At 50.4% G+C, this 24,568-nt stretch overlaps 1 protein-coding gene across 2 annotated transcripts in view; it reads right to left on the bottom strand.

Annotated features, from left to right (window-relative positions):
* Positions 1-24,568, bottom strand: part of DIS3L2 (DIS3 like 3'-5' exoribonuclease 2) — a 225,168-nt gene that overhangs the window by 44,082 nt on the left and 156,518 nt on the right. For both annotated transcript variants that reach the window (XM_090050664.1, XM_090050665.1), the window contains one exon: positions 2,211-2,290. In XM_090050664.1, coding sequence (XP_089906790.1) covers positions 2,211-2,290 — 80 coding nt within the window. The remainder of the gene's footprint in view (positions 1-2,210; positions 2,291-24,568) is intronic.

A 24,568-nucleotide genomic window follows, 5' to 3' on the forward strand; every position in this document is an offset into this window, starting at 1 on the left:
ACTGGCGTGGTAATGTGCTGAACTCTGAATGAAATTACATCCAATAAAAGGGGTAAGCGTCCATGAATGAGGGGCTCTTCATTGCATCTCAACTGCGTGGGTAAGGGAAGAAACAGTGTCAGAGATGAATTCTCTGCCAGTCCACTTCACTCTGTTAATTCAGGGCAAAACCAACTCCTGTAATAAGGAGCAGAGCATGCACAGGTATCCCAGTCCAACCCCCATGTGACTCTATAGTCCCTGAAAGGAACCAAGTTTGTGTTTGAAAAAGGCCAGCCAGGCCCATCACATGGAGGCAAGCTTGTTCATAAGCTAAAAGACTGCTCTCGACCTCCCATTTCAATGCATTTTGCATGTATTCCCTACTCCCCCAGGCTGGATGTATTGGGCTCAGGGGGAAAAACCTCTTTAACACACACAAACCCTCGATATAACCCATTTGTTATGGATTGTCAAGGACTTTCTTAAATCCCAGCCCTTTTGACTGAGGAAATGAACTGCAGAGTACAAAACAGAAAGCAACAAACCTGGTACCAACCGGGAGAACTGGAAGAAATATTTTCCCTGGGTTTGTTTGACTCAGCCATGCGAGGCCTTGCATTTGCTGCTATCCAACTAGTCCTGGCTAGGATACTTTTTTGTTTTCTTTAATCTGATCACAGCTGACACTTGGCCTGAGCATCTCAAAGCCCAACATGGCCAGGAATACAGGTCAGAACCATAGCTCTGTGAAGAGAGAGTTGCCACCATATTTTATAGCTAGTTTGCTTCTTGCTCAGCTAGTCAAGGATGTACCACGAAAGCTTTGCAAGTGGCAATGCTATTGGCATAAAATGTTAAAGTAAAAAGTCCTTCCCAGATGTTTCTTAAAGCAACGACACAAATGCATGTACACGAAAAAGCATATGGAGAAAGGATTGACAACGGGAGACAGAGAACAGGCTGCTGATCTTCAAGCTAGATGTTACACAATTAGACTGCTGGAACTATAAACATCCATAACGATTCTAATAGGACTAATAACTGTGTTTTCCGCACTGCCTATTATGTACAATTCCCTCTTAAAAGCTTGAAAACAAACATTTGTTCCCAGCGGATTTGATCCTTTTGCATTTAACCAGTGCATTTCCCTGGGTTTCTTTTTTTGTTGTTGTTTAACAGAGTAACTGCTAGTGGCTCTTTGCACTTACTATACCTGGGATGAGCTGTTTGGGGCATAGGCCTGAGCACAGGGTATGAAACTGTTGCTGAAGGACAGGAAAGCCTCAATAACAAACTTCCTCAACAACAAAAATTTCTAGCTTTAAAAGAAAGGGAGATTGTGTTTTAATAGACATTTCTGAGGGGCTGGAATTGTTCTCCAGATCCTCTTAAGGTAGGCTGGGCTCCTGAAAGCAATTCCCCATGCCCTCCTTTTCTAGGTTAAAGGTCTAAATTTGGCAAAAGAAACTTAGCTTGTGGGTGGAGGTGAGAGACTATGGATTTATGACACGCTGGTATTCCTGACAAGTCATCCAGCGTGAGCACAGGACTACCCTGTGCTCTTGCTGTCAATTTGATAATGAGAACGTGATTTGAAACAAAAACATTTTGGGTGCCAACTCACTGCAGCAGCTAGTAAAACCAGGCAGGAATATCTAGAAGTGGAGGAGTCCAAGCTCCTGCCCGTGGAAAGCTTTGCTTTCAGAAGGGGCCTTATCCAGAGTACAGAGGTGCTCTTGGACGACCATGAGATCCCAATGGACAAAGCACCAAGTGCATTGGAGCCCAGAGAGAATGGGATAGCAGACAGATTTGACTCCACGCCGTTGGACGCAGCCCAGTGCAATGCACCCTGGGGTTTTTAGAGGCAGATGCCCCTGGTTTGCAAAGCACAAGTCAAAAGTGCTTGAAAAGCTGCCACTTGGGTAACGAAGCAAAACAGCCAGTGTTTCAAAGGGTGCGGGGACACCGAGTGGGCGCTGGGTGCTTCTGACGTTGGCCCCAGGCCTCTCTCTTTGCTTGCCCAGTGCTGTTGGGCTCAGGGGGTCCTTGACCAGCTACTCCCAGCTCTCGCGCCTGAGGCAAAAACTTGCTGAACTGACACCTCGGCATCACAAGCAGGCCGACCCCACTGCCAGCGGGTGGGAAGGGGGGCACGGTACCCGCAATATTTCCCTCTTGTTGCACCGTGCCTATCTGCCCTGAGCACCATCATCCGTGGGACTTACTTGTTGCTGTCCTGGTACTGATAGACATAACAGCCTTGAGGCATCCCACTCTCCTTGTCCAAGGTAAACGAGAGCTTCAGCTGCAGAGGGGGAAAAAGCAGGGAGGGAGAAAAGAAAAGCAAGTTTAGGCGGCGTTCTCAGTTGCTACAGCAACTTCGTGAAAGGCTTCTGGGAGCGAGCAAGCTCCCCGAGCCTGACACGCAAACACTGTGGCCTGGAACGGAGCGCGGGGCTCCAAACCTCAGGGCACAGTCACATGCGTTGCAGAAAAGTGCTCGCTTTTTCCACCCTTTGTTACTATAAAGTGTTTGTGGTTCCTCTGAAATGCCTGGGTCAGAACGGTTGCCCCCTCCAAACCCACCCACACACACATCCCTCCACCAAAGCCATTGCGGTTCCCCTCAGACACTAAAGAAATGAGTGTTCTCCATCAGCAGCTGTCGTTCCCATGAGCCTCTTTCTCTGAAAGCCTTCCCGGCTCCGTCTCGTTCCTCCGGTGCCTTAGAGCCGAGAAGAAACCGCAGAGGGAAAGGTGACAGATTCTTCCTCCTGAGCCGAGTTATTACAGAGCTGCGAGGACCGTTTTGCAGTGCGGCCCGGTGTCCAGCAGGAGGCTATGGTGAGATCGGGAAAGCTGTTTTCCTCGACTCCAAGAAGGGATCTGCTAAGAGCTTTCCGATCCCACGTGCAGCTTCTGCCAACTTTCTTTAAGGGGGGAAAATGAGTCCCATGCTTCGATGAGTGGCAGAACAAATGCAGAGCTGCACGGACACGTGTTGGGCAAGGATTTCTCAGGGAGGTTTATGAGCTAAGCTAAGAAAATGGGGCTGACCTCAGAAACACCGGGCTGCAGCCTCAGCAGGTGCTGGGACCCCTTCATCCGATGTGAAGGCTGCTCTGATGGAGAGGACCGGCTGCCGGTCGGGATGGGAGGCATTGCTTCTGCTCCCAAGAGGGGGTGGCAGCATTTACGCTCCACTGCAATGCAACTAGCTGCAGCCCTCCTGCTTCCAGCTAAATCGTGGGCATGGCCCCAACCTGCGCCAGGTCTGGCGACCCCGATACACTCTGCGCACTCTAGATTAGACAGGCAGCGTGCTTTGAAGGAAATAGCAGGGATATTTATGCATCAAGCGGGGATGCATTAGCTCTGATCTCGCTGCACGTGGTAATGAGAGGCAGACGGGCCCATTAGCACAGCTGGACTGTGCGGGAGTGGAGCCCAGCTCTTTGCAAGGGGGCTAACCACTTTGCATTGTCATCGGGTTTCTTATGGTGGCTCTGACCTTTCGAAACGAAGGGAGATAACGGGACCACCACTGAGCCACTGCGTTCGTTTACAAACTCCTCCGGCTTCTGCACTCTAAGGAAAATTGCTTAACTCAATTAACTGCCTCTGGGACAGCAATCGCTGTATTAAAACATTCTTCCACCAGCAGGCTGCCGGCGGAGCCAATGTGCTGGATCATTAGCTGGTGCACTGATTTCCCCTTCCCTACAGAACAGCAGGCACAAAGTGATACCACGAGCTCTTGCTGCCCCAGATAAAACGGTGCGTTGCGAAGCCGGCCCCAAGATGGAGGAGAGAAGCAAGTGTCCGGCTGAGAGCTACTCCATCCGTGCCGCAGCTCCGAGAGGTGATGCACATGCTCCCGTAGCCTGCTGTGCATCTCTCCCCTGAGCCGGCCTCAGGTGGCAGCTACTCAGCACAGCCTTCTTTTTCATCTATGAAACAGGTGCCGCGTTTCATGCTGTAGCCCAAACAGCAACTCCCAGAGGTGAAATGATACGGCCAGGCGCCCGGGACAGTGGGCACACATGGGGCAGCTTCCAGTGACGCCCCCCGCAGCCTAGGTACATTACTGCCAACTCCCATAGTGTGCAGGTAGGTACGTCTTCTTACGCTCAGCTCTCCTGGCACATTTCAGACCCACCCGCCAGACAGCTAGAGCAGGGGCCAGCAGCCTTCGAGAGTGGCAGGCCAGCCACTTGTGAGCTGGGCGCTGCCGTGAGGCACTACTCCTTGCTGATGTGCCCAGCTGTGGCTGCCACCTCAGCCGTGGGATCCCATGCCCAAAGCATGGAGTGCCAAATTCGGCAGCAACAGTAAGCAGAGGTTGCTGGAGGGGCAGGTGGAGAGAGGAGGAAGGGCTAGGGAGGGGGATCAGTGGTACAGTGCAGGGCAGAGAAATGGGCGTCCCAGGCCCAGCTGTGCGCAACTGGTTCCTCATACCTCTGGCCTGCAGATTACCTGCCCCGAAGCTTGGGGCTAGTACACCAACAATGGAACTGCTGTAAGAGAAGCAGGTTTTATTTTTCCCTGCATCAACTGGGTCCCCCCAGATCTGACTCAGGGCTTCACTGCTTTACCAAGTATTTGGGGAATTCATGCCCCAGCTAAGCCAGCAACAATTCCCCCGGTCCCTGCTCCCCACATGCCCTTCAGAACGAGGAAAAGGGGCAGAAGAACAGACTTCAGGTTTATCACAGTGGAAATAGCATGGGAGGCACGGAGCTGCTGGTGGCTTTGATCCTCCCGGACAAGCCAAACCTAACCAGCACCAAGAGGCATTGCTGCGCAGGCTGCCACTGCCACTGGTAGATCTGCAGCCAGCAGAACGAAGCAGTGCCGCGATTATGAAGCCTCCAGCGCCGTGCACTCGCCTGCCTTCCCCCAGCACAGCCCAGCGCCAGGAGACAGATCAAGGAAGGGAAAAGGCTGGTAGGGCACACAGCCTCATTTGGACAGACTGCAGCCGGTCACGCACTTCTGTCCAGTTCAGGGAAAAAGCAGAAGCTCTGTGAGAGAACAGGGATGAGTGAAGCCTAGATTGGCGGGGAGGCAGGTGTGGAGGGACGGCCTTGCCCATCCCTGGTTCTCTGATCCAGCAAAGCTTCCTTGACCTGATTTGAGTGAGACACGTGATCAGGAAAGCCACGCGCATGATCAGAGGTCAGGAAATCAGATCTTACGATGACAGGCTGAGAGCCATGGGACTCTTTAGCCTGGAAAAGCGCAGGCTCAAGGGTGATCTGATGGCCACCTACAAGTTTATCAGGGGTGACCACCAGGATCTGGGGGAACATCTGTTCACCAGAGCGCCCCAAGGGATGACGAGGTCAAACGGTCACAAACTCCTGCAAGACTGTTTCAGGCTGGACATACGGAAGAATTTCTTTACTGTCCGAGCCCCCAAGGTCTGGAACAGCCTGCCACCGGAGGTGGTTCAAGCACCTACACTGAACACCTTCAAGAGTACATTGGATGCTTATCTTGCTGGGATCCCCTTTGGGCAGGGGGCTGGACTCGATGGTCTCCCGAGGTCCCTTCCAGCCCTGATGTCTATGAAACTATGAAATAAACACAAGCCTAAAGCCAACATTCTCTCGTCATTTTTAACCTCCAGGACGTTCCTATAGACAAGATGTTACTATAGACAAATATATCACTCTGTTCTGTGCGTGCCCTCTAGTCCCAGCTGCCAACCACGATGCCAGCAAGGGCCAGATCCAGCTGGACCTGGGGGAGGAGGCCAAATCAGGAGTGGGGTGAACTGGAAATTTCATTCTGAAAGAGAGGCCGGGCCCATAGGGAAGCAGGTAGAGAGCGAGCGCGGGTGCCCACACACTTGCCCCAGGACTCTGACAGGGGGTGGCAGAGCTGTGCCTAAGCACGTGGGGAAAGGCAGTGCCTTTCCACCGAGCTTCTGCAGCCACCGCCGACCAAGAAGCATCCTGCAACGTTACCGGGGGGCCGAGAGAGCGCAAGGCCTGGGCTTCTTGACATTCCCGTCCTGTTGGTCACCCGTGCAAACCACCCAGGATCTTTATTCGCTTCTGAATCCATAATAGCAAGGCTCTGGCTGAGCTGGTGTGCACGTGGGAGCATGCATGTGTGGCTGAACTCAATTTCCTAGCTGGGCTTATTTGCTAGGGGGCTGGGTTTCATGGGAAGGCAGGCAGCAAAATGAATGGGGGAAAAGCCAGGCAATTCAGCAGGTATAGATGAGGCGGTACAGCCTTGTGGGGGTCAACAGAGTCAACAGAACCCAAGCTCAGCATCAAACTTGAACGGGCTGCACCTGGCGGTACTGACACCACATTGCTGGGTGTCCTTCTTCACTTATGCCATTTTCAAAAGACAAAACAGACTGGGGGAGGCTCTAAAATACACGCTGACTTTTAAGGGGGAATAGTATTCCGTGCAAGGAAGAGCATTCGGCCTTTGGGGCCAGATGACCCTGCAGATCCTGCCAAAGCTCCATCTACCGTGGGTGGGATTTGTGCTCCTCAGTCCCTTAGGGCACTTCTGAAAGTCCACCCACAGCTCTTTTGATGTTATCCCCACCTCTAACGCAAGCCCTTCAGGTGCTATGAACATGCACCGCCTGTGAGATCTGCCTGAGCACATTCGCCCAGACAGACAGTCCAAGCAAAATCACCAACACAGCAGAACAGCTTCCTCGAGAGAGAACTGAGCCCTTTGTGCCTAGACAGGATTCCAGAGATGTTCTCAAAGGATCTTGCCAAGTCCACTTGCAAACCTATTTCCCAGGCCGGTAAACTGAGGCCTGGCTACCCCAGGTTCTCCCCTGTTCTTTCCCCGTCTCCCCCAAGCCCATCAACACTATGGTATGAATTCTGTTCATCACCTGGCTAAAGAAAACCCTAGGGAAGGCTGGAGAAAATGACTAGTGCTATTAGTGGTCCAGCCACGTTAGTGTTCATCCCCTCTGCCTTGCACCACAACTGCTGCCCCGTCACCAGGTGCCCCAGGGCTTCCCCATACGCAAGAGCCTGTGAAGACGAACGTGCTTTTGCAAGGCTCCCTCCGGCACAGCCCAATTCTTCAGCAGGCCACAGTGCTTGGCTTTTTATTGTCCCCTGTTGTCCTCCAGAGCCTCGAGCATGGCTCAGGGGAGGACTGAGACATGAGGGAGGGAAGGCCACCCACAGCTCAGAGCCAAAAGCGTGCAGCCAATGGGGAATGCTCGAGAGCAGCGTGACCCCGTTGTGAGCGAGCAAGACCCACCGGAGGCACTTCTTTGAAGAGAGGCCTGAGGTTATTTTGCTTCATGGCGTGAGGATCCGCCCAAAGCAGCGAGAGAAGAACAAAGACCGCGGCCCATCTCTCACCCCTCTGTGCCCTGGCGTGGCGTGGCCTACGCTGCCCTCTCTGGCTTGCCCATCTCTGACGCGCACATGCTAATGCAGCGCCCTTTCCAGTTCAGCGGTTCCCCACACAAAGCAAAGCTCGCCCTGCCGTGTGGGTGAACTCGGTGGGAAAGGGAGCTGGAACGCGGCGCTGCTGAGAACAGAGCCTCACCTACCCCACGAGCCTCATCAATAATTAAGACGTCGGCGGCGTGGGGCGATCTCTGAATAAAAGCTGTCAGATGGAGCCATGGGGACTCTGCGTGTGCGGAGTGATGGATGGCCTCTCACTGGGAGCAGATCAAGCTGGAATTTGCCAGACAAAAGCAAAGTGGGCACACGCTTCAGCCAGGAGTGGCTTGGGACAGACCGAGGCTTACTCTCTTGCGAGGACAGGACAGAGTCTACACAGCGCAGGGGGGTCCCAAGTGTCAACACTGCATTTCCTTGGCTGCGTAGGACCCCCAACTTGTCCAGTTCTCCAGCACAGTCTGTACTTGCTTGAGAGAAAAGCACAATCTGTCAAGCAAAGGGGTAAATTTTTGCCCTTTGGCAGCACCTCTCTCCAGGGGAGCTGAAAGCACTTCCCAACCCAGGAAACCCCCAAAAATGCATATCGGGCAGGTGGGGATGCCAACACACTTCTTAGAGGTGGCAGAAAGACAGGAGCGAGTTAGTGCCAGAGATGCACCCACTGCCACTGGCTTTGGGGACGGCACTTCGTGCCCCCCAAGTTATGCCATGCATCAAACGGTGCAAGTGGCACGTCCACTCCCTTGTACGGCGCGTTGAGGGCTAGGCCTGGAAGGATGACACGGTGCATGGGTTGTCCAGTCCCCACCTTTGCTGAGGAATCCCCTCTCACGTGTCAGCCACCGACCCCTGGAGCCCCCCAAAGCCCCCAGGCACAGCTACACAGCAGGGAACGCCGTAGGAAACAGCAGGGAGGTGTGGGCTCCGCCAATGCCCTGCTGCTGATGCTAGGAAGAGGACTGGGCCCTGCACTCCAACAGAGGCACCCCCCTCACTGCATGACTGCTGCCGACTCCCCCAGGAGCTGGGTTTTAATATTATTTCATGGCTCCAGGATCTCAGCTCCATCCAACACACAGCACCGTGTCCTTTAGCTAAAGGGAGAAGACCGCCATGAGTGGCTCTCTGGGGGCAGCCCTGCCTGCATCTCCCTCAGCTGGCTGCACCTCTCCAGTGTGGAGGGGCTGGTTTGGGGCTGCCCCTCTTTGATCTGCCAGGAGAGCTGACACCCAGGGGACCCCATGTGTGCCCTGCAGTCCCTTCCACTAGCTAAGCATTAGGGGAATCAAAAGGGGAATCAAGACCCCTGGACAAGCCAGAGCTGCCCTTGCCAGGTCCACACCACTCCCGCCCGTTCTGAAGCGTCTCCTGGGCAGGAGAGGAGTGGCAGTGCGGGGTGGTGCAGAGGGTGACTGCAGGCCAGTGGCTCTCATTTGAGCTGTTTGGTCCCTGCACCAGAGCTCAATTTGGCCCCGTGTGCCCTTGCCCCCTGCCAGCGGACTCTCTCAGAGCAGCTGTCCTCATTTTGAAACAAACACTTTATACCTGTAGCAATTACAGGCCCAGTCACGCGGTGAAGCCTGGCAGCGCTGGCATGCAGCGAGTGTCAGGAGCAACCTCCTGTCTTCTGCATCGGAACCAGTCCCTATATTGCCCTGACCGGGCAAGTTCTGCGTGCCCCTGCAGTAGTGGGTTCGGCTTGGACACGTTATGTTCCTGCGTCCCGGCCCCGACTAGAGAACTTCTGTCGTCCGACAGAGAGGGCTTTTCACATGCATGCCCTGTACCAGAGAGGTATGATCCAGTCAGCTGCAGAAGCAGGTCAAACACTTCGAGATTCCTAATTGTGGGGCAGCTGACGGCCCTGATTCTGTGCATATACAGAGACCCCCCCGCCTCCATGGAGCAGCTGCCTTGCTAGGTGTAGTTCGAATAGAGTAAGTGGGAGAGCTCAGACACCACCCCAGACAGGTAAATGGGGCAGACCCTGGTCCTAAACGCAGAAATGCTGCTGAACAGGGGGACTTGACTTGAAGATTATATGAAAAACAGAGCAGTCTCCTGGAAGCCTTTCCCTTTGGCCTGTGCCCAGTCAGTCCTGGGAGCATGGGTGCCGCGCGTCTCTGCCTAGGTTTTTGGAAGAGGTGACACCGCTCCATTTTTAACCCTATTTGCAAGGGCACAGAGCCTCCCTCGAAGCACAGAGGTTTGCCACTGGGACAAGCCCTGCAGAGCTTTTTAAGAACAGACTTAGTCATCGGGCAGGTTTTTACACCCTGCCCAAGCTTTAGTTTTGACCTGAAAAAAAAATAAAGCCCTAAAGTCCTGACACTCAACTTTTCAAACCACAAGAAATGAGCCCTGCTCCAGTAACGTAATCGCGGAGATTTCTGGCACCTTGTCTTTTAAAAATACATCCATCTGCCTGCACACAGGCCCATCAAACTCAATCTTGTTCAGAATGGATTTCCCAATTCATTAGAGCTGGAAAGTCTGCAGTGAGGCTGGCGGCTCACATTGGATGATCCCTAGCAGAAGTGCAGTCTGTAAACCTCACAGCTGGGTTTTCACTTAAACTGCTCTCGAATCCTATATGCCTCCGCTTTCCAGAGCGCTTTTCTATTTTCACTGAAGTTAAACTTCAGGCGATGGCCCTCTAGGAGAGTCTCCGCTCCACTCTCCCGGCTTTAGGAGAAGGGGGCGGTTAGGTAAGGCCTGAACAGGTCGGACAAGGCAGCTGAAGGACCCCATAATAAGAAAGCTCCCTACTAAAATCATGGATGAGCCCCTTTACTGGGAATGGGGCACATGGGGCCCCTTCCTCCTGGTGCTGAAGAAAGTGGGCACCTGGCCAATCCTGGCATTGAATTTCAGTGGCCAGTTTGCTTTTCCCCACCCGTTTGGATGGGAGGTGACAGGCAGGAGTCCTCTGCCAGGGGGGTTCGTTACTCAAACCTGCGCCATTCATCTTGTTGCTTCCAGCAAGAAGCCTTTGGGTTTTTAGTCCACTCTGCTCTCCAGCATTTCCAGCATAAATCCTCTGTGGGGAATGTGCCAGTTTTCTTTGCTGCCCTCCCCACACCACTTCTCATGCCAGCCCCAAGCCCCATTCCCCTAGAGAGAGGAGACGCCCGCGACTATTTGCTCTTTGCCCTCTGACCATAGAGTCACACGCGCTGAAACCATCAGAGCCGAACACAGGCTGGGACAGGGTGGGGTGAGGGACTGATCCAACCTGGTCCCACACGGGATCCAGAACAAGTTCAATTCATACCAAGCCAACGATTGTGAGAACTGCAAAATAACAGAGTCGTCACACATCTGCAGAAAAGTCCCATCAAAGTCAGGCCAGTTTCTTCCCGGTTACAATGGAGGAAAGTGGTCCAGGGCAAATGATCTACTCTTGCCTTCCATTTGCTCCCCAGCTCTTACCTGAAGCCACAACACCGTTCAGTATGGGACTGGCTCTCTCTGTCTCTGCTGCATATAAATTGCTCCATTTGGACAACTCACCCTGGGCTTTGCTGTGCATCAATTAGTGCAGCACCATCACCTCCAGTGCGTGTGCACCCCCACCACAGAGTTATCTCCAACACTCGCACCTGTGGAAAGCAACCTGCTTGGGGAAAGGAGTTTAGCCCGGCCTCTGGTGCTGCCTCGGCCCTGGTCCTGTGTCCTCCGCATTGTTTCTGTCATTTTACACATGGCAGGTGTTTCTTCTTTTCCATTGCCAGGTAAAGACCCACGGGACAGAGAAAACCGAGCAGCACTAGGCACAGGAAGCCAGTGACAGTGAATCATCCCACAGAGGGCATAAAACCAAAGGAATTAGAAAGCAGTTTTTTATAAATGAATCCGGTTGTTTAGCGCAACTTGAAACTGTGTTTTAAAAAGTGACAAAAGCACATGCTTTTCACCTTGTCCTTTGAGCACAAATGTGCAAACTTCCATCAACACAGAAAACTACCCTTTTAGTTCTCCATTGCAGCCACTGTGACTCCAAACTGAGCCTCCTCTCCAAAGAGGAAGGCATATTTTCCATCCTTGACTGAGTGGAAGCTGTGCAGGCGTGTGTGGCACCTACTCCACAAATCAAAGGACCAAAATGGGCCCACATCTACTTCAAAAGAGGAGAGGCTCACTATGCTTTACTTCAGTGAGGGCCAACTTTTTTGGCAGGCATGGCACAAATTAGCTTTCTGTTCCCAGCCCAATCTGCTGCTTTGATCCCTACCCCCTTGCAGATCTGCTGCGTGCCACCCCAGAGGCTGTCCTGTGCCCCTTGACCTTCAATTTATAAGTCAATCAGATCCTCTTCTGTGGGTTCATCGCTAGGGAAAACCATAGGAGCGAAGCAACTTGCACAATGGCACTAGATTTATATTACTGGATTTAAACTCTTCTTCAGAGACTAATGAATGCTGACACAATACTGCATGTTCTAGATTCCCCAAGGAACAGCTAATGAAGCTAAAACCCTTTTATGCGCACACATCAATTTTAAAATAAAAGCAAAACATCCCTAGGAAATGCCACATAAAAAATAGTGACACTAACAAGATGCATGCCAAATCTCACTGCTTAAATGCTTTCCCTTTCTTCTAGTCGGCCTTCCAGGCTTTGTTTCACTCGCTCCCTGTTTTTGCTGGTGGTACGAGCACCTCGCACAACAGCAGCACTACTATGGAGGTGATGCACGGCATTAGGACTGGTTTTGTTTCTATTATTTGGGGGGAGGCATCTGCTGTAACAGACTTTGGGAGCGCTGGGGTTTTCCAACCTGAAAAGGCCAGGGGTTTGCCTAGCTCAGTTCTTTGGTTATTAAAAATCCCTGTGTTATGAGGCCTAATTCAGATGAGCTACCCTGAGCATCACATTTAACCCTCAGCCTCAATGTCTCCCTATTAAAAATGAGAGATAATAGTCTTAAGGCTATGAAGCAAAAGCTCAGCAGTTAGGTAGGGGGTGGGGAAAATGGAATAAATAGCCATTGTGTGATGGGAATCAGAAGTAAAACTAAACACACTCAGATTACCAAAAGACTCGGATTAACCTTTGACAAAGCAATGAGAGTTTGCTAAGAGAAGGACGCTGCCTGTCCAGAATGACGCTTATAGAGACCGGACAGTGCTCGGGCACTGCAAATGCAATTAAGAACTGAAAACACAAAAGGCAAAAAAAGAAGGCAGTAAGCACCTGGAACAAAACAGCAGAGTCGAGCAAGAACAGCACCAGGAGCTGCACGGAGCAGCACCAGCAATGCCTGGCATACGCTTAAAGAGGCTAGGAATGTAACACCGGGGATCACATTGCAAGAGTTTGCAAGCACTAGTGTGCCCGAGAAGGATGACAACAGCACCAATAGCTCACAGGAGCAGCCGGTGGTGTTGCAGCTGATGATGAATGGGCTGTCGGCTGGTGAGCAAGTGAGACATTTATTAATGTTAATAAGTGCATTTGTTATTCTCTCTTGCGGCAGAGGGTAGGCCGTGTGTCAGCGGGTTTGAACTACAGCAAAACAAACAGCGATCAAATCTCAGTAAAAACTTCCGAACTGTCAGCACAGCAGGACAATGGAACAAGCTGAATAATGGGCATTATATATACACAAATGTATATTAACTACCCAGGGGGGCTGTTGTCCTTGCCAGCCCTGTGATCCTAAGGCACCGAGCTACCAGAAACAGGAGCACCAGGAGAAGTCACGGGCAGGGCAAAGCAGACGGGTACAACTTAGGGCTGGCAGTGGCAATCTTATCCCCACTGGAGGAGGATGTAAAGTGGACATAAAGGGAAATACAACAGAAAAGGTAAAGCTATAGCAGGAAAAGAAATGCCAGTTAGTCAATTTGAAGATCATCAAGTTATCTGTCTCTCCAGAGGAGCTGGAGTCCAGAACAACTGAGGAAGAGTGTGAGGATGTGCCCCCAAAGGGAGGAGAAAGCTGTCAGCAGAGCTACAAGAGCTCATGGGTCCCATCATTCACATCCAGAAGGAAGTTCTCCTCCATGCCCGGGGGAGAGGCTAGGAGAGGAGTGGGGTAGGCCCATTTTTTTTGCGAATCACAAAAACCAAGAGAGTGGAGTCCTCACTGGTGACTGAAGGGGGTAGCTAAAAGATGGAGCCTTTCGCTTATGTGTAACCCCAAAATAATTAAATTATTACACAAATTGAGGGGTCATTTCCCATGGTCTGCAAGGGGAAAGTTTTGAAGACTATGGCAGACATCAAATATTTTTCTATGCGATGCCTCAGCAGCATCCAGAGAGGTGCCAATAAAGACACTGCACACATCTGTCTGCACTTAGCACCCTCTTTGGGAGGTTGTTTTCTCAGGCTGCCGTTTGGATTGTGTTCAGCACCTGAGGTGTTTCACTGGGAAATGCACAATCACGGTGATATATAGGGTGTCCGCAGAGAGGACATCCTGACCTAGGGCAAAGCAGTAGAAGAGCACAGTTAGGGGCTCTGGGGAGCATTACAAGGAGCCAGATTTGCTGGGCTTATGCTGAGCTTGTAAAAACGTAAATTCAGCATAAAGAAAATAACAGGCCTGGGAGAAAAGTTAACACAGTGAAGCGTGCAGGTTGGCTCACAAGCATCCCTGTGCCAACAGACAAGAGACAGGTACGTGGACTCCTGGAAGCGGGGAACTACGTAGGGAAACCTGTGCCTACTCCAGCCACTCAAATTGTCAACCCGGGAGCATCACTCTGCAAAAACGTCCAGCCAACATGGTGCATGACTGAAGGAGCTTGAGAACAGCAGCAGCTAATTAGCCAAAGGGTCTGTGAAAGTAAGCACGAAGTAGGTTGCCCATTTCTGGCTTTGAGGAGGGGGCTCTGGCCCTGTCCTCTTGCATCAGCATGACCAAGTCGGAGACTTTTCACTTTTGCGTCACCGGTGCTAACAAAAGCAGTGCTAAAGGAGAAGAGCAGAAGAGGCTTTGGACTTCATCCACTGGTATAATGCAAATGTAATGTCTTTATTTAAGAGAGGTTAGTTTTAGCTGAAACTGTTTGCAAAACATTTGATACCCTTGTCAAGAGAGACCTGGCAACACCTCAGCCCTCAGAAATACAGAAAAAACACCAAGATCATGTTTTCAATTACAAATGTATGATTAGCAAATCAACCCTGGGAGAGATTTGATGGCGGCAAAAATTCAAACCAGAGCACCTGACAGACGTCCAGTGGAATAGAGTCCAGGGCAAGACACTACATATACCGATCTGGCAAGAAGAATACCCATCTCGTTTTCAATGAAATGGGAACTGCAATTGCCAGAACAACAGCTCAGGATAAGAATCTGCAGGGAGCAATTATGGCTAGTAGCAACAGGGTGGCTGGGACAGCATGTTCCCAGCCCTTAGCACTTACTTGGAAAGGATCATTTTGTCCAAGATGGATTTTATTTCAAGATGCCAGGCTAGAGATCGCTAAGGTGTTACAGAAAGCATATATTAAAAAGGAGACATGAAGGTTATTTAAAGATTGAAATAAAAGGGCTGGATATGTTTTATATTGGCTTCAAATGAAACCTAACGTAGCTTAACTGGGGTTTGTAAAAAACCCCAAACCATGCACTCATTCCCTGAAACAATTTTATTACCTACCCTATAGGTAATAGGTGATCATGTACAACACATCCACATTGCTAGACAGAGCAGTAATGTTTGAGGATGGGCCTCAATTTAATATGCACAAGTTTATGCTATTTGCAATATAGCTTAGATTTAGACATGTCATCACTAGCCTACTAAACCCAAAACAAAAAGTTGCTGGAAAATAGCATTAAAATAGTAAAACGGCTACTGGAAAAGCCTGAAGAGCTGGATGCAGATCCACACCTAGCACTGTTAGATTAATCTGGCATGTATGAAACGTGGCTCATCACTTAGAAATTTTGCTTAACAGAAAACCAAAGACGCTTAACCGAAAAAAGAAATGCACTATAATTTGAGGTTCTCGGAGGAGCCACCACATCATGACCACAGAGCAGTGCACAGCTATGATATAACTGAGTGGCCAGTGTCTCATTTTGTTGCTTTGTGGTCTTATAAGCATGTTATCCCAGATGCGTATCTATGAGGAGTAGGTGACACTTCTTCCCCACTTCCAAAAGGAGGGAGATATTTTGCCAGGAGACTTCTCGGACAACAACCACAACAGGGTCAGGGAAGCAAGTTGAAGTACATAACACTTCCAAGAAAAGCCTAATTGTTGCATCTTGACAACAGTAGCAGCGATATTCAAGGAAGGTCATGTCACGATGCAGGGCACTGCAGAGGTTAATGGAAGATGCACGTTCATAAGTTTAGCTAGCAGGCTGGCATAATGAGTATTATATAAAACTCTCTGCTAAGTGCAATTATTAAGCCTTGCCCAGGCAAGGCAGATGTGGTGCTGGGAATGATGCCTTTCAACGGCTTAGCCTCCCAGACACAGGAAGCCTCTGGGAAGGACAATGCGCATGTCCTGTGAAAAGGAGACAGGTGGAGCTGCACGTACTGGGAAAGGCCTACACTGGTCAGTAGAACAAGGCACTTTAATAGTGTAAAGTCTGAATATTTCAGTTACACCTCCCTGCCCAGAAAAAGGCAGGGTGAAGTAGTTCAGAAATCCTTAGAAGTATGCTACCAAGAAAGCAGCCACGGAGCCACTCATCTGGAGAGAACTAGAAAAACAGTGAAGAGGAAAGAAAAATAGTTAAGAAGAAAGACGTGGAAGAAAAAGTTAGATCTGCCCAACAGAGGTCCCGATGACCATACAGATGCAACAGCAGCTGCGTCAGTGAGCCACAGCTTGCAGCTGGAACGATTCAATCAAACAAAACTACACTAGAAAGATAAGGGCTAGAATTTAAGCAATACATACTACAAAACCTGAGATTACAGTTATACCTGCATCTTGCCTCACCTGGTTATATACAGTATTACAGCCAAATAGATCCACAATTCAATGACTATTGCAACTTCCAAGCAATACTTCAGTACACAGGATGCTGTCAAGGTTTGGATGAATAAATGTCCCAGCTAATCTCAAAACTGGATACCTCCAACATACGCTGCTGGAAGTGATACCTGGACAACAACTTCCAAGGTGGCTGCCTGCTTACTTAGTGGACTCTCATACAGGTAAGGAGGTTTTGGTCTTGCTATGATCCAGGGTCTTCTCTAGTCCCAATTAATGTCTGGACGCTAGCCAAGGTTTTGCTAATTATCTGTAAAGCCTTTAAGTGGGTTGGGTCTTGTGCAAAAGACAGAGAACAATCCTCCCTGTTCCATACCCCAGCAGCAGAGACCAGCTGCAATGCTCCAGAGGTCAAGCAGGCAGTCCCAGGGGTGCGTGTGATGGCTGGAAGTACAGTGCTCGCCATAGAAAGCCATGAGCTCTGGAACTGGCCACTCTATTGTAGGGGTGGGCAATTATTTGGCCCGTGGGCCACACAGGCAATTCTGGGGAGCAGCTGTGGACCGGTCAGCGCTTCAACCCCCCACAAAAGCTCACCAAACCTGGAGCCCGTGGGCCCTGTGGCTCCTCCCTGCCACTGCCGCTGTCACCAGCGCCATGTGATAGCTGAGTGCATATCCCTGGACACCCTGGCTGGAGAGGACCAGCTCTGGACCAGCCCAGGACCCACGTGCACAGCTCCAGGCCTGGCCGGCTCTGCACCTGCTCCGGACTGGCCCACCCATGATGAGCAGCAGCGGCTGGGCAGAAGTTGCTGCTGGGTGCAGGGGAAAAGCCCCCCCTCCTTACCGCTGCTGGGCCGTTCTTGCTGCAGCCGCCCGGAGCCCATGCCCAGGCTGCTCTGAGGCTCCTCTCCACTGCCACCACTGCTCACTGGGTGGCTCGGAGGCGGCACTGGTCGTGGCAGTGGAGAGGAGCTGCAAGGCAGCCCGGGCACAAGCTCCAGGTGGCTGCACCAAGAAGGGCCACTTATCCCTATGCTCAGCAGTAGTTCCTGCCTGAGTGCTACCACTACCAGGCTTGGGCAGGCCAGCCTGGAGCAAACATGGGAAAAGCTGGGGTTGGGGCCATGTGTGCAGGTCCTGGCTGGTATGTAGCTGGTTTGCTCTGGTCAGAGCGGGCTGCAGTCGGGGCTGTGCGTGTAGGTTCACGCCAGTCTCCATGGGGCCAGGGCCAGCGGCAGCTGGAAGGAGCCACCACCACCTGGGTTGCCCAGAAATGCAGTCTGGCAGTGGAGCCACCCCAGCCCTCCTGCATTTCTGGGGGGAGCGGGGCGCATCATGGGCCTGACAGCACCTGGGCCGGGAAGGACCGAGAGACCCACCATGGGACAGTCAGAGTTCCTCTCTGGGCCGGATTCTGCCCACCCCTCCTCTCCTGGGTATGGCAGAGCTCAACTCCATCAACCTCCAGCCTCAACTCTTCAACCTCCCTTTTCTTTCAGTGCTTTCAGGAGCTGATAAGGTTTGGATTTTCCTGGGTGCTGTGTGGAGCAGAGGGCAAGGGGTGGATTCACAGTCTCATTATTTGGCATTTTTATAAAGTAACTTGGTATTGTTTCATGAGCCTAGAGAAAGCAGACAGGCAATGTTTTAAATTAACCCCAGTTAACGAGCTGTGCATCTCTAATGTGCTATTCTTGACCATCGCTGCAGGCAGGATACAAGGATCTACGGTCTGATGAGATCCAGCAAACTCCATTTGCTTAGGTCTATTTGTATCAACTGATTTCCCCCCACTGAGCTCTTAATGAAACTCCACAAACTCAGGAGCACGGACCAGTTTCATCTCCAGGTACTGTCTTGATTTCCGCAATGCTGCGTTCGAAGGCAGATGAAAGTTCGTCTCCCAGTACTCGAGGAGTAAATACGCTAAAATATGGACAGTGCTGCGCTGAACGGATAAGAGCTCTTGCCAGGTAACCAAGACCAACACAACAGCCTTCCAATCTTATTTTGCCAACCCTTAAACCGAGGTTGAAAATACCAAGATCTGGAAACAACCTGTTTATAAACAGACCCATTACTGTGTAAATTCAACCCCCCAAAAGATGCAAAGCATGAGCTAGGGTCCCCAGTCACCGGGACCAGATTCCAGCATGAATTAACCGGCCTGCCATCCTTCCTGGAGACGTACTTGTGGAGTCCTGTGCAGTTTATCGGGTGGGATAGTTACAAACCGTCTTCTCCATGTGATAACAGTTCAGATTATGCTTTTCACATGATTGGAAGGGGTTGGCTCCTGTTCTGGATCACAACTTCCCCATCTCACAAGTGTCCTGCACCATGTGGTATGCTGCAGGGCTCCAGTCTACACGCAGCTGTATTTCAGCAGCGAACCAGTGTTTATGCACCTGAAACAGGTCTGGGGCACTTTCACTCTGAAAAGGTACTGCATAAAAATGCAAGGTGTTTTTTTTAAATCTGCCCAATATGATGTCTGAACCTCTGCCATCACGGCCAACCCTGGGATTGTAGCATGTGGGGTATGGTCGGTGATATTCTCCCAGCATTAATGCACAGCAGGCTTCTTATAACTTTCTGTTGGACACTGCTATTTAACATATGTAAGGGGCTGGCTGGGGTTTGTTTGGTAGCTGTGGTTACAGTTTGCAAGCGGCATTACAGTCCTGCAAAGTGAACATACAGACATTTATAACTGTAGCTCTCAAACCAGTCGCCAATCTATGGGTTTTTTAACGCCAGTCTTCATTCCTCCCATCAAACCCAAACCAGAGCACACGCACAAAGAACAGCAGGAAGTTCAGACGGGAGAACTTGTGTTTCCAAAGCTGCAGTTCCGCGAGCGGGTGCAAACCAAGTCTCAGGTTTCAAAGGCATCGGGGATTTATTCCACTACTTAGGGCTGTGGGTACCAGCAAAGTGGATGAAGAGAACGAGACTCTAGAAACCAAACCAAAGCGTGAGGTATTTATTTACTCAACAATCTGCCTTGGCAAGTGCAACAGAATTAAAAGGTTTCCTGCCTTTGGGAGTTCAGGAGATTAGCAACCCGATCATGTATCATCAGAAAGCCTGATGGTTCTCTTCCTTCCCCAGGACTTGCCCCATCCACTCCCGGAGCCACTTACAGGACAACTGCCTTTCAAATTTCTATTTTTAACATAGGCACCCACGCCGCGAAGTCCCTTGGGGCACCGATGAAACCATGAGTTGGAAATACTTTTGAAGCAGTCCTTACCGTAGAGGCTGAAGATTCACTTTCCCTTAGACATGCCCAACTTTTGCAAGCCACAGCAGCTGTAAAGAGCTCTCTCTGCGTGGGGAGCTTGCCTAAATCCACCTCCCCACCTGTATGGCTGTGGGGTGTTTTGTACCCCCTGCCCAGTCCCTGATTGGGAGCGATCTCTATTGAGAACTAAGCTTGCAGGAGCAGAAACCAATGCTATATTTTACAGAGGCTGTCAAGCTCTTGCAATTAGTGATTTATTCCAAAAATATTCTGGGAGATGTAGTGCTCTTCTCAGCTGGTTTTCCATTTGCAGCGTTTTGTTTTTTTAAACCCTCATGTGCAAGCCCATATGTCTCTGTAGAAAGACATTCAAGGCAAAACTCATAGGAGAACAAGACTGAATGGGATCCTGCTAAAAGTATCCCTTGCATTAATGAAATCTGAGTTCTTGAAAACAGACCCTCGGAGCAAATACAAAAACTCTCTCTCGGCTCCTGCATTAGCTTACGAAGGAGACACAGACAAGAGGCTAAGGACTCAAAAGGGGCTAGTAAATTCTGAGAGTGTAGGACAAGAGAGGGGATTAACTCTCCTGATTAAATTAGATGATGCATGAATACATCCCAATGCACAACATCACTCAAGCACTGGACAAAATGCATGGCAACTATGAAAAGTGCTGCCCAGAAGGTCATCGCTAATATGATTAGCTATGGACGCTTGAAACAAGCTCTCCGAAACACCACTGTGCTCAGTCTCCATTGTGTGGGCCAGGGAGCACCCTTTGGATGCCTTTGAGGCTCTGTGAAGCCAGCACAAATGACCGCTGTATGTTAAGTGATGTGGCCAAGTCCATTGAAAATGGGACAAAAAATGGGCATTCAGGATACTCTGCTTGGTGAAAGTGGCATTGTCCTGCCTTTCCATGGCACCAGCAGGGGTAGTCTCCAGGGTGTCCTCCCTGACAGCTGGGTCACACCATGCGCTCCCCTGTTCCACTTGGACTTTTCAACTCCCCTGGCCCGCATTCACGAGCAGAGCTTTCCGCTTTGAAGTCATAGAAAGCTGCCTCATCTATCACTGACATGAAGGGTTTCAAAAGGATCGGGAGTTAATTCACTTCTTTACAACTGGAAAGGCTTTTTGCTGTGAGGGAGGGAGCAGAGGGAGAGTAGTGAAATCCAAGAGAGAGCCAAATGATGCTTTCCTCTCTTAAGCAGCCAGCGCTGGCAGTGCTCGCTGCTGGCACGACCCGCGGTGCATGGAAGGAGACTCTTTTGTGGTATGCCATTAGCTACTTCCAAGGGCTTCGGTTCATGTTTACCACAGCCACCGTGTTACTTCACTTGATATTTTTTTTCCAGTCCTGTTGATTGTACTTCAGAATTTACTGAGCCTGCCTGGAAGCTCTGCTCCCAGAAAGGAGAAACAAATTGCTTTGCTAAAGGACTCTCTCTCAAGTCTTTTCTTTTTAAAGGAGATCAAGCTTCATGCTGCTTTCCATACCCCAACCTCAAGATGCTTTCCCTGTTTAACATGCCGGGGGAAAGGCCCCTGCTCCACTTCCCCAGTACCAGTGATTTCACAGGCACTTACCGTGCCGTGTGTGTCATTCACTTGTGGAGCAAAGCCAGCAGAGCGATGCTACCAGGCTTGCACGAGGAGGCACCTCGCACCCCAGGATTTCGTTGCACCCGGGACTATTTCAAGCACGAGCCAATTACAAGTAGAGCTGGACCCAGCACGTTAGATGGCTGCCAGTAATGAAAAGAACTGCCCGATGATGAGATCAGAGGCAGTCAAGCAAGTCATTTTGCACGAGGACAAAAGGCTTTTGCTCTCGTGAACTCTACCCCAGTGTCCTGGGGAGCACAGAGCAGAGCTCTCTGCAAGGGCTGCGCCAGCTGCAACGTTGCATGTTTCAAATTTTAAAGAGAGACGAACCTGATGCCCAGCCCCTCGGGCAACCTTCCTGCCCATGGTCCACATCTTCAGGCTGCTGCCTCGTGCGTGGGTGAAACCTACTGAGTCCAAAAGCTCCGGGCCCCTGAAACGCCAAGCAAACATATTGGTGGTGTTCCTTTCCACCATTAACTTCTGTGATGTCGTAACTTCAGCAAAATTTTCAGAATCAATTGATTTTGGCTGCAAGACCCAAGGATTTCTTGGGGCGAGAGCTTGTATCCGAACAGCGGCATAGATCGCATGCAGTTGGACCAGCTTTCGAATGCAAACCTTCTTCTTCAGGTCACTGCAGTGCCGTGCATTCAAAAGCTTGTCTAAGTCCATCCCAACTGAGTCCCAACTAGGAGCCAGCCAGGTCTCCTGAAAAAAACTGTCTTGCCTTTAAAAGCTTGTCTAACTCTACCCCAGCTGTGAAGTCGGCCCAATAAAAGATATCACCCTAAGAAATACTTGCATGATTGCTGCACCATCACGGTGACGTCGCTCTAACCACTTAATTTAGGCTGGACGTTGCATCTAATGCTTCAACACTGAAAACATGCAAAACTCTAGAACTCGTGGTTCAGAGATGATACCTTTTATTAGACTGACTGAGAAATTGCAAAAAATATATATCTTTTTCAAGTAACACTGGGCATTTACTGTGGCAATCTTGTCTGGGGGGCAGGTTTTTACTTCACACAGAGGGAGCCCACAGGCTCCAAGAGGGACGGTTAGTGCTCAGCACTTTTGAGCATCAGGCCAAGGTTTTGCATGGGGATGCTGGCAGAAAAAGGTGGGTTCAGCACTGGCGTGTTACTGGTATGACGGTTTTGGGGCTCTTCTGAAGAGCTCCTCCAGAGATGACAGAGGCTCTGGCCACACTAAACTGCCAGCTGAAATTCATGAAGCTTAGGAGGACACTCATTGCTATGCCCTAACCCACAAGCAAGCAAGCGAGCTGTTGTAGGGACTACTTGTACAAGCTATTCATCTTTCTTGTTGGATGCAACCACCAAACACACACAAACTAGTAAAAAAAATCCCTGCATGCATAAAGACAGGCCAATCAAAACCCCCCCAAGAAACCCACCAAGCAGAAGGATTCAGTACGAGGACAGTTCTGCTAAAGGGGGTAGACACAGGCCGACCGGATTGTCTCCCTGCCCATTTCCTAGCTCTGCCTGGGAGCTGGGGGATGTGGCAGACAGCAATGGCACAACTGAGTGGGAGTATCATTGGGTTCACGCCAAGCAGCTGCCTGTTTCTCGCTGAGGTGAAGGCTGCAGGTGTGTGAGCTCAAGACTTTCAAGCTGGCTGCGGGAGTTCATCATCATAAAAAGCCAGCTATTCATCATCCTGTCGGGATTGGCATGTGGGGAGCTCCATTGCTCCAGGTAAAATGGTTCTGGTGAATAGGCTTGACAGTGATGGAAACCCTGTTTATGCACCATATTTACACCTCACCTGTCTCTCAGGACTTAGTGACCTCTGTGTTCTCTCCAGCCTTCAGGACGCACAAGGCACGGTATGGTAACGAATCCCCACTAATTGCAGATGACCTCAGTGAATGCTCGCTGCTGTAAAGTCCTTCCAGGGAGAGCAGGCTGGCCGGGCCTCCGCTCCGCTAGACATGACTCCAAAGGATAGTACTGACCCACTCAGCGCTCCCTCTTTCCCACTATCCACAAGCCAGTTGCCACAAACAAATTAGCCAAGCCAAGCCCAGCTGCTAGACAGGTGAACCAAAGCACCACTCCTGCAAGAGCAGAGCTAGGACAAACCTCATGGTTTAAAATGCCTTCAAGTTACTCAACGGCTTACTCTCCAGTGTGGAAAACTTCTCAGTTTCCAATAGCTTGACCTTTGGACGGGCAGACGCAAAGTGAAATGAAAAAAAAAAGAAGAAGCACTTTATACTCTTCTGGTTGTGCGTGCTCCCCACTCCTATACACTGAGCAAGGGATAACAGGAGGGGTCCCTTCTGTGCCACCTCACCTGGGGAAGAACTACCCTGTGCTATTCTTACCTGCTGCGATTTAAGCAGACAGACCCAAGCAATTTACTTAAAGCAACCCTCAAGATCCTTTTGCACAACTGGTTCCTTCCACAAAGAATCCAAGCCTGGTCCTTAGGATGATGGCTACTCTACGCTGCCACCCCTTGCCAATGGGCAGATAACCCCGCAACAACTTCACCCCTACTTCAGAGAAACAGCTGGACTCCCAACTAGCTGAATTAGCTACAGAAATGGCTTATTTAAAAAAAGCAGCAAGGCAACATGGGCACAGTAAGATGGACCATCACTTTCAGTAATGTTTAAAAAATAATAAAAACCAGAGTGTCGAAGTGAAAATTCAAAACCTCAAAGTAATTTCAACCATACATACACGGTAAGGGAAAAGAGTTTGTACATGATGCAACAGAAAAAGTGACTCATTGTCCTAGATGCCAAACCCTGGTTTATTTCATTCTGTCTCCTGTACCTGCTAAAGGCATCACCGACTCCGAAAGAATTTACTAAATTGCATTTTAAAAAATCCCATTTTACCATTTTGTTTCTCAGGAGCCGGGGCCAGATTCCACTCTAGAGTGATAGTCAGGAGCTAAGCGCAGGCTGGATAAGTGCAGATCTCAGACAAATGAAGGACAGTCTTGGGATCAGAGCACAGGACTAGAGACTGGGGACTGGCAGGGAAGTCCTGGCCCCGCTGAGTCTGGTGAGCCCCCCGGTTCCACTACTGCCGGAGTCCCCATGTGATCATCAACGCGAGTGCAACTGCAGCTTCCTCCCTGGTCCAAGCAGCGATCTCTAAGCCACATCACACTCCAGAGCCACCAACCAAAGTATAAATGACAGGTTGCTGCATGGAAACTGTACCATGGCTTTTAAAGACTGGGTTACCAGGCTTATTTCTCTTTTTTATTTATCCCCACTACCATAGAGACAAGCCTCTCAAGTTCTCTTAAAGGAATTTACCCACTGAAAAGGACCTTTAAGATCCTTTTGCCCAACTGGTTTCTTCCAGCTGCCTGTGCCCTTTTGGAAACAGCTGCACAAG

The sequence above is a fragment of the Crocodylus siamensis genome, chromosome 6, assembly GCF_052110815.1.
Source record: "Crocodylus siamensis isolate JL-2025a chromosome 6, ASM5211081v1, whole genome shotgun sequence".
Taxonomy (NCBI): Eukaryota; Metazoa; Chordata; order Crocodylia; family Crocodylidae; genus Crocodylus; species Crocodylus siamensis.